The 15,000-nt window shown below is 30.5% G+C and overlaps 1 protein-coding gene across 1 annotated transcript in view; it reads left to right on the plus strand.

Annotated features, from left to right (window-relative positions):
- LOC137642789 (uncharacterized) overlaps positions 1-15,000 on the plus strand; it is a 601,025-nt gene that overhangs the window by 319,755 nt on the left and 266,270 nt on the right. The window contains 3 exon segments of the mRNA XM_068375642.1: positions 9,333-9,463; positions 9,466-9,506; positions 12,914-13,022. Coding sequence (XP_068231743.1) covers positions 9,333-9,463; positions 9,466-9,506; positions 12,914-13,022 — 281 coding nt within the window.

Here is a 15,000-nt window from a genome sequence, read left to right on the forward strand (position 1 = left end):
AAAGAAATATATCTATATATATATATATATATATATATATATATATATATATATATATATATGGATGAATATCAACACAACATCGTGTTCAAATAGAAATAAATTTCTACCTCATACTTGGGATCGAACGCTGGCCTTTCATTAGAAGGGGCTAGCGTTCGATCCCAAGTATGAGGTAGAAATTTATTTCTATATACATATATATATATATATATATATATATATATATATATATATATATATATATATATATATATATATATATATAACCACTGGCACTGAGAGGGTTAAGCCACTGTCTTCCATGTACGTAACCTAACCTTTATTAGGACCAAAATTTTCTAATTCATATTAGGATAGTCGCCCTTATATACAACGCCATTGGAGTATGTTGACCCTGTTATAATGAATTGGATATTAATGAATTATCTGTCGCTATCATGAGCATAACTAGTAAAAGAAAACTGACTTTAGTGGCGAAGTGTTTGTGAGGCGGTCGACATACTGTTGAGGAACTAATGTTTTTTTGTATAAATGATAAGCGTGTATATATATATATATATATATATATATATATATATATATATATATATATATATATATATATATGAATGAGTATATGTCACTGACACTCGTGATTTTAATCAAAGTAAATAGCAACCACTATATATATATATATATATATATATATATATATATATATATATATATATATATATATATATATATAATAAACCTACAATTTATAAAAAAGTGAGATTTATGTTGGGTTTTCGAAGAGACCATCTCCCTTCCTCTTCAGTTTTCTGAAGAGGGAGGGAGATGGTCCCTTCGAAAGCTAAAAATAAATCTAATTTTTTCATAAATTGTGGGTTTATTTCTTTTTATCATATATACACGGAAAAATTGTGTATTTCAATATATGTATATATTTATATAGTTAATGTCTTTATTAATCAAAATTACAGTTTCCACTTTACAATGCATAGTCTTTTTAATGTAGATAAATGCAAAAAGTAATATTACTCCCCCCCCCCCTTTTTTTTTTTCTTTTTTTGGTGTTTGTGTGTGCTGTATGTACGTATGTCTGTGACTGTATATATGCCAAAAGAGGGCGCTTGGGCATATCATGTTGCCCTCAAGGGGTTTTATGTTCCTTGTCTCATGAGTAGGGTTGGACTATAAGGCGTGAGTAAGGCTTCTCTTTGGCCCGTGCCGAGTGCTTTATCGTTCTTCTCCCTCCCTCTTCTCTCTCCCTCTCTCTCATCTTTTACCTCTTACCTCTCCCCTCCTCTCCTAGAAGCTCTCTCTCTCTCTCTCTCTCTCTCTCTCTCTCTCTCTCTCTCTCTCTCTCTCTCTCTCTCCTGCTAAGAGGCCATCATAATCTTAGTGCCTCAGTTCTGATCAGAGGTTTAGCGGGAACAGGGCGCTGTACTTTTGGCCGTAAGTGAATTCAACGTTTTGACTGCATTTTGAATTCAGTGTTTGAATGCATTTTGAATTCAACGTTTGAGTGCAAATTGAATTCAGCGTTTGAATGCATATTGAATTCAACGTTTTGAATGCATATTGAATTCAGTGTTTGAATGCATATTGAATTCAGCGTTTGAATGCATATTGAATTCAACTTTTGAATGCATATAGAATTCAGCGTTTGAATGCATATTGAATTCAACTTCTGAATGCATTTTGAATTCAGTGTTTGAATGCATATTAAATTCAGCGTTTGAATGCAAATTTAACTCGTCTGATGCATTTTTGCATTTTTTCCCCGAGTGTTAGTTTAGTTTGCGATCCTATCTTTATTCGAATGCTTATTCAGTGCGTATTCTTCTTACGACTGTTGAGAATTCATTGTTCTCTAGAGAAATGGAAATGTTGAAGATATAGGAGACTGGATTCTTCATTATTCTCCATAGAAAGATGGTCTGATATTTCTTCTGTGAATCTTCCCTTTATTATTATTATTATTATTATCATTATGAATTGATAACCTACAACCCTAGTTGAAAAAGCAGAATGCTAGATGCCCAGGGGCTCCAACAGGGGAAATAGCCCAGTGAGGAAAGGAAACAAGGAAAAATTAAACATTTTAAGAGTAAGGACGTCAAAATAAATAAACTTTAACAAAACAAGAGGAAGAGAAAGAAGATAGAATAGTGTGCCCGAGTGTACCCTCAAGCAAGAGAACTTTGGCAGAAGGATATTGTATTTATCTTATGTTCGGTTTAGCAATTTTGATGAGAAAGGAAAGGTATTTATTATTTAGTTTGTTATTTTGGAATATATTTCATTTAACTATTCAAAAAGTGTAAAAAAGATGGAATATAAATAGTATTACAGGAAAATATGAAACTTTGAATAGTGTACCATTATTGTTGTTATTAATAATATTATTATTAATGTTATTATTATTATTATTGTTATTATTATTATTATTATTATTATTATTATTATTATTGATAATAATAATAATAATAAAAATATTAAAATGATGATTATTATTATTATTATTATTATTATTATTATTATTATTGATAATAATAATAAAAATATTAAACTGATGATGATTATTATTATTATTATTATTATTATTATTATTATTATTATTATTATCATACGTTCCGGATATCCTTACTTTTTTAGAATAAAAAAAAGTCTCGTTGCCAAGTAAGCAAAGGCGCCCAGTAACATGCTTCCCAAGATGAGTTTTTCTCTTAAAAGCCAAAATTCAGGATAATGATTTAATCGGAGCGGACAAGTTATAGTTATTATATAAATACAGAGAAATACACTGCAATCAAACAAAACAAAAGCAGATATTTAGCAGTTTTATTTTAACATACAGTACCCAGTGAGAAATGAAACACACTGGAGCTTGAATTATGTTTAAATTACCCCTCGTTTGCCTTGTTAGCTAAGGGAGGGGGGAGGGGTGTTTGGGAGAGCTTATAGGTCCATTTGATAGGTCATCAGCATCACTGTCTGGCCCTCCTTGGTCGTAGCTTGGGTGGAAAGGGGGCCTTGGCGCTGATCATACGTATATGTAGTCAGTCTCTAGAGTATTGTCCTGCTTGCTAGGGCAATGTCACTGTCCCTTGCCTCTGCCATTCACGAGTGACTATTGTCCTGCTTGATAGGGCAATGTCACTGTCCCTTGCCTCTGCCATTCACGAGTGACTATTGTCCTGCTTGATAGAGCAATGTCACTGTCCCTTGCCTCTGCCATTCACGAGTGACTATTGTCCTGCTTGATAGAGCAATGTCACTGTCCCTTGCCTCTGCCATTCACGAGTGACTATTGTCCTGCTTGCTAGGGCAATGTCACTGTCCCTTGCCTCTGCCATTCACGAGTGACTATTGTCCTGCTTGATAGGGCAATGTCACTGTCCCTTGCCTCTGCCATTCACGAGTGACTATTGTCCTGCTTGATAGAGCAATGTCACTGTCCCTTGCCTCTGCCATTCACGAGTGACTATTGTCCTGCTTGATAGAGCAATGGCACTGTCCCTTGCATCTGCCATTCATGAGCTGTCTCTAAATCTTTAAAACTTCCTCCCTTTCTTTCATTCACTGAACATTTGCACTCTACATTTACAAGTGCTGTTACAACATTCACTGTTATGTCTGTTGCCCCACAAACTTAGATTTAAACTTCCTCTTCTTCTTCTTCTTCTTCTTCTTCTTCTTCTTCTTCTTTTTTTTCCAAATTAAGGAGTAACTAGTTTGCATTGAAATTGCGTTTGAGGAAGGCGTCAGTCTCGTTTCCATTGCTGGTTAACATCTGCTGGTATGAAGTGATACGATAGAAAAGGTCTGATATAAGGAAAAGTAATTTCAATTAGTGTAAAACGGTTGCTCCTATCAGATGATTTTGTGCTGAATGTGGACAGTGAAGACATTTTTATACTGGTTTTCGATGTGCTGATGGTGATCTCTGTGTAGGTGTCTGAAGTTACTGGTATTGGGGAATTTTTGCTACACAGGGAATCCTCCACAATTTACCAGTTTACCAGTTAATGTGATAGTAACAGGTGTGTTCATTTTCCTCGGAAGCCACCCCGTTTAAGGAGAACTGGCACCATACAGACATACATACACACACATATATATATATATATATATATATATATATATATATATATATATATATATGTATATATATGTATATATATATTTTTACATATATATATATATATATATATATATATATATATATATATATATATTTATTATAAAACAGTACAAATAAAACTTATGGTGGGACAAAATTTTCAAGATGAAATTATTGAATATGTGACGAATACGATTTTATTAGTTCATATCAATAATTATCAAATATATTTATTGTATTAAATATACCAATATATTCTGTACCTAGCTGGGCAATTAGCCCCGTTTATTTTCTTTTTATTTGGTTAATATTGCATTCAGGAAAGTGGGTTAGGGCTTAAGCACTACACATTTGTCTTCCCCAGTGCCTCTTATCTTACTTTATTTGCATAACCTTTCCCATTGACTGCGCTTGAAATAATGTTATTATATTTTTGTTGTTTTCTTTTTTTTTTGGAAGGTAAACTTTATGAAATTATAAATTTATTAATTTTTTTTTCTTTTTTGGAAAGTAAACTTTATGAAACGTAGAGGGTGAAGAAATTTAAAATTTCGTAAAATTCTTATTTTTTTTTGTCTTGTAAGAATCAAAGATTACTGATATTAAAGGATTGGTAATGCTTGTACTCATAAAGCGTTTTGTTTTGATATTTACAATTTTATTTGGGGTTTACATTTATGTATATTGAGTGATTGGATGATACACATACATACATATATATATATATATATATATATATGTATGTATATATATTTATATATGTTTATGCATATATATATGTATATATATATATATATATATATATATATATATATATATGTATGTATGTATGTATATGTGTGTGTGTGTTTGTGTGTGGATATATAAATATGTATATATATATACATACATATATATATATATATATATATATATATATATATATATATATATATATATATATATATATACACAGTATATGATATTTAACACTATACTTCTTCTTTATGTAATTGTGTGGTATTTTATTACACTGCCTTTTTAAATTGGAAATTATGCATTTGTATACATTCATGGCATGAAATGAAGGTATACTTATAAAAGAATTCAAGATTGTTTCAGTTTTATTATGCACCCAATGTTCATGATATTAATTTTTAAGCCAGTATTCCCTACTGCGCATATTTGATACCATTATAGTAAAAATAATCTGCCTCGGTATCTCATAAAAGAACTCGTAATTGTTCCAGTTTTATTATGCATCCAATTTTCATGATATTAACTTTTAAGCCAGTATTCCCTACTGCACATATTTGGTACCATTATAGCAAAGAAAAACTGCCCTGGTATGTCTTATAAGTGAATACAGAGAAAAGACTGCTTGCATTCAGTGTCTTAGACCTTGGTGTTAATGTGTTAATCAAGGTCTATATGAGACCTTGGTATTAATGACACTGGTGATATTAGTTACGGTGATCTATGTCCGTTGGGGGTGTGGGGTGGGGGTGGAAAGCCAGGTGGGATGGGCGTGATGAACGTGGGCGTTGTTACTCCGATGTTCGTTGGTGGGATGTTGCGTGGAAGGGATGTTCTCCATTGCTTCTGAATCACAAGGGAACATTATCAAGACATCATTATGACACTACTGGGGGTGATGTGGAGTGTGTCTGTGTGTGTGCGTGTGTTTGTATGTGTGATTTCATCGGTGTACATAATACTGCCGTTGTTCTAACTGGAAGGAGGATGTGTTCTAGATTTCGTCATTGCATTAGTCATTGAGAGAGAGAGAGAGAGAGAGAGAGAGAGAGAGGAGAGAGAGGAGAGAGAGAGAGAGAGAGAGAGAGAGAGAGAGAGAGAGAGAGAGAGAGAGATATTAGGGGTCCGTAATAATTTTTACAAATCACATAGTATTGTTCAATGAATCATGGGAAGAATTGCAAAAAATGATAGAAGATTTGAATAGACAAAACAGAAATTGGTTCCTTTCCTTCACTAATTCTCTGTTGTATTGAACTAGATTGCTCCATGTTTTGGTTGCCAGCTTATATATCCACTAATTAATTGGGTTTGCTTTGTATTCGGGTGGGGGGGGGGGGGGGGGTTTAGGGAGGGAACTATCAAAGTAAACAGCTTTCTTATTTATTTAGGTAGATTTTTCCTTTGATAAACTTATTTACTAGAAAATAGCCAAGAGCATCCAATTGATGTTTCAATGAGGTACATTTCCATATTGCTTGCTTCCAGATCCTTACTTCTTCTTAGAAAGGAAATGATTTTGAGTTTTTCAAACAGCATTCAGATTTTTTTTTTTTTTTTTTGGCAAGTGTATTTTCTGCATCTTATTTTGTATATGCATGGGCTACCATTATTGGTGTGTATTGTTTGTTAATAATCAAGTTCTTGATTGTTCTTTTCATTTTAACAGAAAGCAATTATGATTATATAACTTCCTTGTTTGGGTAATAAAAGGAAAATAATATTTTTAGTATTTGACAATTATACAAACTCACACATTCTTAAACTTTTTCATCCTTTTCTTCATTTTTTTTTCAGCTGAATGTGACTTGAATTAATTATTTTAGTAATAAAAGGAAAATATATTCTTTTTAATATCTGACAATTAAAGAAACTTGCACAATCTTACTTTTTGTCTTCTTTTTTTTCAGCTGAATGTGACTAATTAATTAATTTTAGTAATAGAAGGAAAATGTATTCTTTTTAATATCTGACAATTAAACAAACTTACACATTCTTAAACTTTGTCATCGTTTTCTTCCTTGTTCTTCAGCTGAACGTGACTTGAATTAAATAATTTTTAGTAATAAAAGGAAAATATGTTCTTTCTATCTGACAATTAAACAAACCTACACTATCTTACATTTTTTCATCATTTTTTTATCTGCCGAATGTAAGTCTCATTAATTATCTTTAGTAATAAAAGGAAAATATATATTTTTTTTGTATCTGACAATTAAACAAACTTACACATTCTTATATTTTGTCATAATTTTTTTCTTTTTCAGCCGAATGTGACTGTAATTATTTTTAGTATTAAAAGGAAAATATATTCTTTTAATATCTGACAATTAAACAAACTTACAGTCCTACATTTTATCATATTTTTTTTTTCAGTTGAATATGAGTCTAATTAATTATTTTTAGTTTATTCTTTTTAATATCTGACAATTAAACAAACTTACAGTCTTACATTTTATCATAATTTTTTTTCAGCCGGATGTAAGTCTAATTAACTATTTTTAATAATAAAAGGAAAAAATATATATTTTTTTGATATCTGACAATTAAACAAACTTAAACAATCTTACATTTTTTTATGGTGACGAGGTAATTATTAATAATAAAATAAAAATAAATTCTTTTTAATATCTTGAAATTAAACAGACTTACACAATCCTAATTTTGTCATAATTTTTTCAGCCGAATGTAAGTGTAATTAATTATTTTTAGTAATAAAAGGAAAATATATTCTTTTAATATCTGACAATTAAACAAACTTACACAATCTTATATTTTGTCATAATTTTTTTCTTTTTCAGCCGAATGTGACTGTAATTAATTTTAGTAATAAAAGGAAAATATATTCATTTTAATATCTGACAATTAAACAAACTTACACAGTCATTTTATCATAATTTTTTTCTTCAGTTGAATGTAAGTCTAATTAATTATTTTTAGTAACAAAAGGAAAATATATTCTTTTTAATATCTGTCAATTAAACAAACTTACACACTTATATTTTGTCATCATTTTTTCAGCAATAGAAGGAAAATATATTCTTTTTAATATCTGTCAATTAAACAAAGTTACACAATCTTATATTTTGCCATCACTTTTTCTGCAATAGAAGGAAAATATGTTCTTTTTAATATCTGTCAATTAAACAAACCTACACAAACTTATATTTTGTCATCATTTGTTCAGCAATAGAAGGAAAATATACTCTTTTTAATATCTGTCAATTAAACAAACTTACACAAACTTATATTTTGTCATCATTTGTTCAGCAATAGAAGGAAAATATATTCTTTTTAATATCTGTCAATTAAACAAACTTACACACATATTTTGTCATCATTTTTTCAGCAATAGAAGGAAAATATATTCTTTTTAATATCTGTCAATTAAACAAACCTACACACTTATATTTTGTCATCATTTTTTCAGCAATAGAAGGAAAATATATTCTTTTTAATATCTGTCAAAACTTACACACTAATATTTTGTCATCATTTTTTCAGCAATAGAAGGAAAATATCTTCTTTTTTAATATCTGTCAATTAAACAAACTTACTCAATCTTATATTTTGTCATCACTTTTTCAGCAATAGAAGGAAAATATCTTCTTTTTAATATCTGTCAATTAAACAAACTTACACACCTATATTTTGTCATCTTTTTTTCAGCAATAGAATGAAAATATATTCTTTATAATATCTGTCAATTAAACAAACTTACACAAACTTATAGTTTGTCATAATTTTGTTCAGCAATAGAAAGAAAATATGTTCTTTTTAATATCTATCAATTAAACACACTTACATTTTGTCATCATTTTTTCAGCAATAGAAGGAAAATATATTCTTTTTAATATTTGTCAATTAAACAAACTTACACACATATTTTGTCATCATTTTTTCAGCAATAGAAGGAAAATATATTCTTTTTAAATATCTGTCAATTAAACAAGCTTACATGATCCTAATTTTGTCATAATTTTTTCAGCAATAGAAGGAAAATATATTCTTTTTAATATCTGTCAATTAAACAAACTTACACGCTTATATTTGGCCATCACTTTTTCAGCAATAGAAGGAAAATATATTCTTTTTAATATCTGTCAATTAAACAAACTTACACGCTTATATTTGGCCATCACTTTTTTCAGCAATAGAAGGAAAATATATTCTTTTTAATATCTCTCAATTAAACAAGCTTACACAATCCTAATTTTGTCATAATTTTTTTCAGCAATAGCAGGAAAATATATTCTTTTTAATATATGTCAATTAAACACAAATTACACAATCTTATATTTTGTCATCATTTTTTCAGCAATAGAAGGAAAATATATTCTTTTTAATATCTGTCAATTAAACAAACTTACACACATATTTTGTCATCATTTTTTCAGCAATAGAAGGAAAATATATTCTTTTTGATATCTCAATTAAACAAAATTACACGATCCCTAATTTTGTCATCTTGTTTCGTTTCCAGCCGAAGGTGACTTGAGGAGTTTCAGCGAAAGACGCGACCATTTCACTCACAAGGAGTCCGAAGAGAAGTCGCTCTTCACGGAGGGCACGCGCCCCCCGGAACTCGTCACTCTGTATCAAGACGCCACCCGACAACACCCTGTTCACATATCATGAGGGAGATTGACAGACTCAGGTGAGTCAGGAGATAAAGAAAGGGGGGGTTTATTAATTCCCTTTTTTGTAGATCTTGTAAATATTCCCTTTAATATAATGCTTGATTGTTATTCATGTTGTGGAATGATCTTCCTAATCGGGTAGTTAAATCAGTAGAACTTCGTAAGTTGCAGCAAATGTTTTTTATCTTGGACAGGCTGACATAAGTCCTTTTTATAGTTTATATATGAAATATCTGTTTTAATGTTAATGTTTTTTTGTTTTTTTTCAAATATTTCATTTTAATTATTCATTGCTTCTTATATCGTTTATTTATTTCCTTATTTCCTTTCCTCACTGGGCTATTTTTCCCTGTTGGAGTCCTTTGGTTTATAGCATCTTGCCTTGCAGTTCCAACTAGGGTTGTACCTTAGCTGCTACTACTACTACTACTACTACTACTACTACTACTACTACTACTACTACTACTACTACTACTAATAATAATAATAATAATAATAATAATACAGTAACTACAGTGACAATGGTGATGTCCTGTGAAAAAAGAAAAAGAAATTATCTCATTGTTTGCTCAAGAAATATCTTGCTAAGAACTATACATTAGATAAAAGTTTTTTTTTTCTTTAACATTTTGTAGATACTGTAAATATTCTCTTGAATATAATGCTTGAATTTTTGTCTACTATAGTAACTAGAGTGATGAGAGTGATGTGTCTGGTTAAAAAAAAGAAAAAAATACCTCCATTGTTTGGTCAAGAAATATTACTTAGAGCTGAACTCGAACCTCCCTCTGGCAATCACCAGGCAGAGATGTTACCAATTAAGCTACAACAACCCTTATTATTATTATTATTATTATTATTATATTATTATTATTATTATTATTATTATTATTATTATTAGCCAAGCCACAACCCTAGTTGGAAAAGCAGGATGCTATAAGCCAAGGGCTCCGTGGTAGGAAAAAATAACCTGGGAGGAAGGAAATAAGGAAATAAATATACTTATGAAAAATATAGAAAATTAAAATATTTTAAGAACAGTGGCAGCATTAAAACAGATATTCATAAATAAACTATAAAGAGAGACTTATGTTAGTCTGTTCAACCATAAATATATTTGGTGCAACTTTGAACTTTTGAAGTTCTACTGATTCAACTATCCAATTAGGGAGATTGTTCCACAAATTTGTCAGTTTAATCAACATCTCTCCCTAACCTAACCTAACCTAACCTCACAAGAACTAAACATATGATCCCCTTCGCGAGAGGAAGACCTCATTCGTATAAATTTTTTTATTGTTTTTTATATCCATTTATAGTTTTCTTTGTCTAAAAACCGCGTAGATTTTTTCTATAGGTTTTTTACTGGCCCTTAACTATTTTTTTTATGTCGTGTGTAAGAATATGCAGTAGATATGATCTTAATGAAATTAATATTTAGAAGAGTTTCGGTAACTTGACGTTTTCGAAACTTTTGTATATGATAAGTTGAAAACATACAAAATTCCATATAGTCTGTTACCAAGAAAAAAAGTTAGCTGTATTTTCAAGTTGAACTTGTACCAATAAAAGAAATCGGACGTGATTGAAAAGGGACGACCATAAGACAAAGGGATTTGAAGGACCAGAAGGTTATAGAATAAAGGGAAGCTTTAATCAATGGATAGAAGCGATCAATGAAAACCTCACTTACAAGAACCGGAAGTGGAGAGAGACCGAGAGAAAGCGTATGGGTGAATGAATAAGAGAGACAATGCGGAGGATTTTGATATATTATTATTATTATTACTATTGTTGTTGTTGTTGTTGTTGTTATTATTACTAGCTAAGCTACAACTTAGTTGGAAAAACAGGATTACTATGAGCCCCATAACGGCTCCAGTAGGAAAAATAGCCCAGTAAGGAAAAGAAGGCAATAGATAAACTAAATGAGAAATAATGGACGATTAAAATAAAACATTTTAAAAACATTAACAACATTAAAACACATGTTTCATCTATAAACTATAAAATGAGACTTATATCAGTCTATTCAACATAAAAGAAATTTACTACAACTTTGAACTTTTGAAGTTCTGCCGATTCAATTACCTGATTAGGAAGATCATTCCACAGCTCGATCACATCATGAATAAAACTTCTAGAATACTGTGTAGTATTGAGCCTAATGATGGAGAAGGCCTGGCTAATAGAATTAACTGCATACCTAGTATTACGAACAGGATGGAACTGTCTAGGAAGATCTGAAAGAAAAGGATTGTCAGAATAGTAAAAATCTTATGCAACATTCATAACGAACTAATTGAAAGATGGTGCCAGAGATTAATATCTACATCAGGATTAAGAAATTTAACAGACCGTATAGAGTATTTATAGTAACAGGGAATATTTATATAGATTTGAATATTTGTAGAATAGTGAAAGTTAAAGGTATCAGTGAGCTATTGGAAAAGATGATGTTAAGTCCTCAGAGTAAGTGAATTAGAATATAGCAGAAAGGGGCTATACAAATTATTATTATTATTATTATTATTATTATTATTATTATTATTATTATTATTATTATTATTACTTGTTAAGCTACAACCCTAGTTGGAAAAGCAGGATGCTATAAGCCCAGGAGCTCCAACAGGGAAAATAGCTCAGTGAGGAAAGGAAATAAGGAAAAATAAAATTTTAAGAAGGGTAGCATTAAAATAGATATTTCCTATATATCCTATATAAACTTTAAAAACTTGAACAAAACAAGAGAAAGAGAAACAAGACAGAACAGTGTGCCCGAGTGTACCCTCAAGCAAGAAAACTTTGTTATTTATGAAAAGAATTTTAAGCAATCGACTGAATTATTGATTACGAATGAAATAAAAAGTATTTTTGTTGACATATATCGTTTGTTTAATGTAGTATGAAAATATTAGATTCAATGGATAATTCACTGTAATTTTTTTTTATATAAAGTTTGTTTTAAATTCTGACTTTGGAGATATACTTATGATATATAAGTTCCCCCCAACTTGGGATATTACAAATGTAAGGTAGATTCGACCTTGTCCTTAAACATATAAAAGTTTAAATAGTAAGGGCTGAATTAAATGTACTCTTACAGGTATTTTTTATGCATATATGCAAGTATATTAGTGTCATTTGGTTTTATCAACTATATTCTCTCTCTCTCTCTCTCTCTCTCTCTCTCTCTCTCTCTCTCTCTCTGTCGTTTTGGTAACTTCTGTTGATAATCTTCAATGAACTCTTAGTAACTAATAGACACTTTCCATTAAATTCATTATAGAGTAAAACACTTAAGTCTCATTGTCTGTTAATCCCTAATCCTGATTGGATATATATTGGGCTTTCCGGACCGTGAATATTAAAGCAAGTTTTATAACAGCTATATATATATATATTTTTTTTATTTTTTTCGCAGAGACGACGGGGTTCGAAGTTCCCGATACTTCGTGTGCGAACCAGTCCTCGGCGATTCGCTCAAGAAGGAAAAACTTCGCAAGCTCAATCTTGAAATCGAAACAAGACGGGTAAGTACCCCCTATAAAATAATTTTTGAGTATCCGTTTTCTTTGAGGAACATGTACGTTGAGAAAACGAATTAAATGGGAGACTTTGGTAAGGAAGAAACGATTTTAATGTGGTGGAATCTGAATTGTAGAGCGTCATATTAATATATTAAATACTTTAGATCAATTATGGTGGAGGACGATGACCTAATAAAATATGAAAGAAGCCATTATATTTTTTTTTTTACAATTAATTAAGATACAAAATCTTTTAACCACCATTTTCCCTATGCACCTTGTGCTTTGGGCAGTCGAAACTCTCTCTCTCTCTCTCTCTCTCTCTCTCTCTCTCTCTCTCACATGTATATATATACATTAAAATACACAGTTTTCCGTGTATTAATGGTAAATGAAAATAACCCACAATGTATGAAAAAGGAAATATATTTATTTTGTTTTCTGAAGAGGAAGACGGTCCCTTCGAAAGCTAAATAAATTTCCTTTTTCATACATTGTGGGTTATTTATATATATATATATATATATATATATACCGTTTAAGCATGCGTACTTGTAAGTATTTAAAGTCTAAGAATTTAAAGGTTAGATGATTATTCCTTAATATTTTTTCCGACATCTAGTCCTGTTATGTTTTGGATGATATACTAGAAATTAAATCTTAATACAGAACTTGGTGCCAAATAACTAGCATTTCTAAGACTTCATTATCGATATAATATAAAGCATTAATAGATTCACTTATTAATAATTAGAACCAAAAAACACTACTTGTTAATAATTGGAAGCATAAAAAAGGCTACTTAATAATAATAATATTAATTATTATTATTATTATTATTATTATTATTATTATTATTATTATTATTATTATCATCTCAGTGATGAAAGGAAACAAGGAAAAATAGGATAGTTTAATTACTGTAACATCATTGAAATAAATATTTCCTATATAAACTAAAAATTTTTTAACTAAGCACGAGGAAGAGAAATCAGACAGAATAGTGTACCCGAGTGTACCCTCAAGCAAGAGAACTCTAACCCTAGAGAACAATGGTTTGATTTGGGAGTGTCCTTCTTCAAGATCTGCTTAACTTAGCTAAAGAGTCTCTTCTACCTTTACCAAGAAGGAAGTACCCTCTGAAAAAATTACTGTGCGGTAGTTAACCCCTTGAGTGAAGAAGAATTGTTTGGTATTCTCAGTGGTGTCAGGTGTATGAGGACAAAGGAGAATATGTAAAGAATGGGCTAGATCAGGGATGGGGAACCTATGGCCTTAATTGTATTTTCTTGGAAATTCTAGGCAAAACAGTTGTATTTTCTTGGAAATTCTAGGCAAAACAATTGTACTTTCTGTGAAGTTCTAGGTAAAACAATTGTATTTTCTGGGAAGTTCTAGGTAAAACAATTGTATTTTCTGTGAAATTCTAGGTAAAACCATTGTATTTCCTGGGAAGTTCTATGTAAAACAATGGTACTTTCTGGGAAGTTCTAGACAAAACAATTGTATTTCCTGGGAAGTTCTAGGTAAAACAATTTTGTTTACTTGGAAGTTCTAGGTAATACAATTGTACTTTCTGGGAAGTTCTAGACAAAACAATTGTATTTCCTGGGAAGTTCTAGGTAAAACAATTGTATTTTCTGGGAACTTCTAGACAAAACAATTGTATTTTCTGGGAAGTTCTAGGTAAAACAATTGTATTTTCTGGGAAATTCTAGGTAAAACAATTGTATTTTCTGGGAAGTTCTAAGCCAGGGATGGGGAACCTGTGGCCTTAATGCCGCATATGGCCTTCTGGACCATCAAGTGCGGCCTTCTATGGCCTTTGATATATGCACAGTATGTGTAGTATATTTCTGCTTTGACACTGAATATTGTGTGTTTGAAATCACTCTACTGTATGTACACACATACAAAGATGTACGTACAGACAATAAGAAAGTTGTGTTCAGTGATGTACCTCCCAGGGAATGGAAGCAAT

The sequence above is a fragment of the Palaemon carinicauda genome, chromosome 6, assembly GCF_036898095.1.
Source record: "Palaemon carinicauda isolate YSFRI2023 chromosome 6, ASM3689809v2, whole genome shotgun sequence".
Classification (NCBI taxonomy): Eukaryota; Metazoa; Arthropoda; class Malacostraca; order Decapoda; family Palaemonidae; genus Palaemon; species Palaemon carinicauda.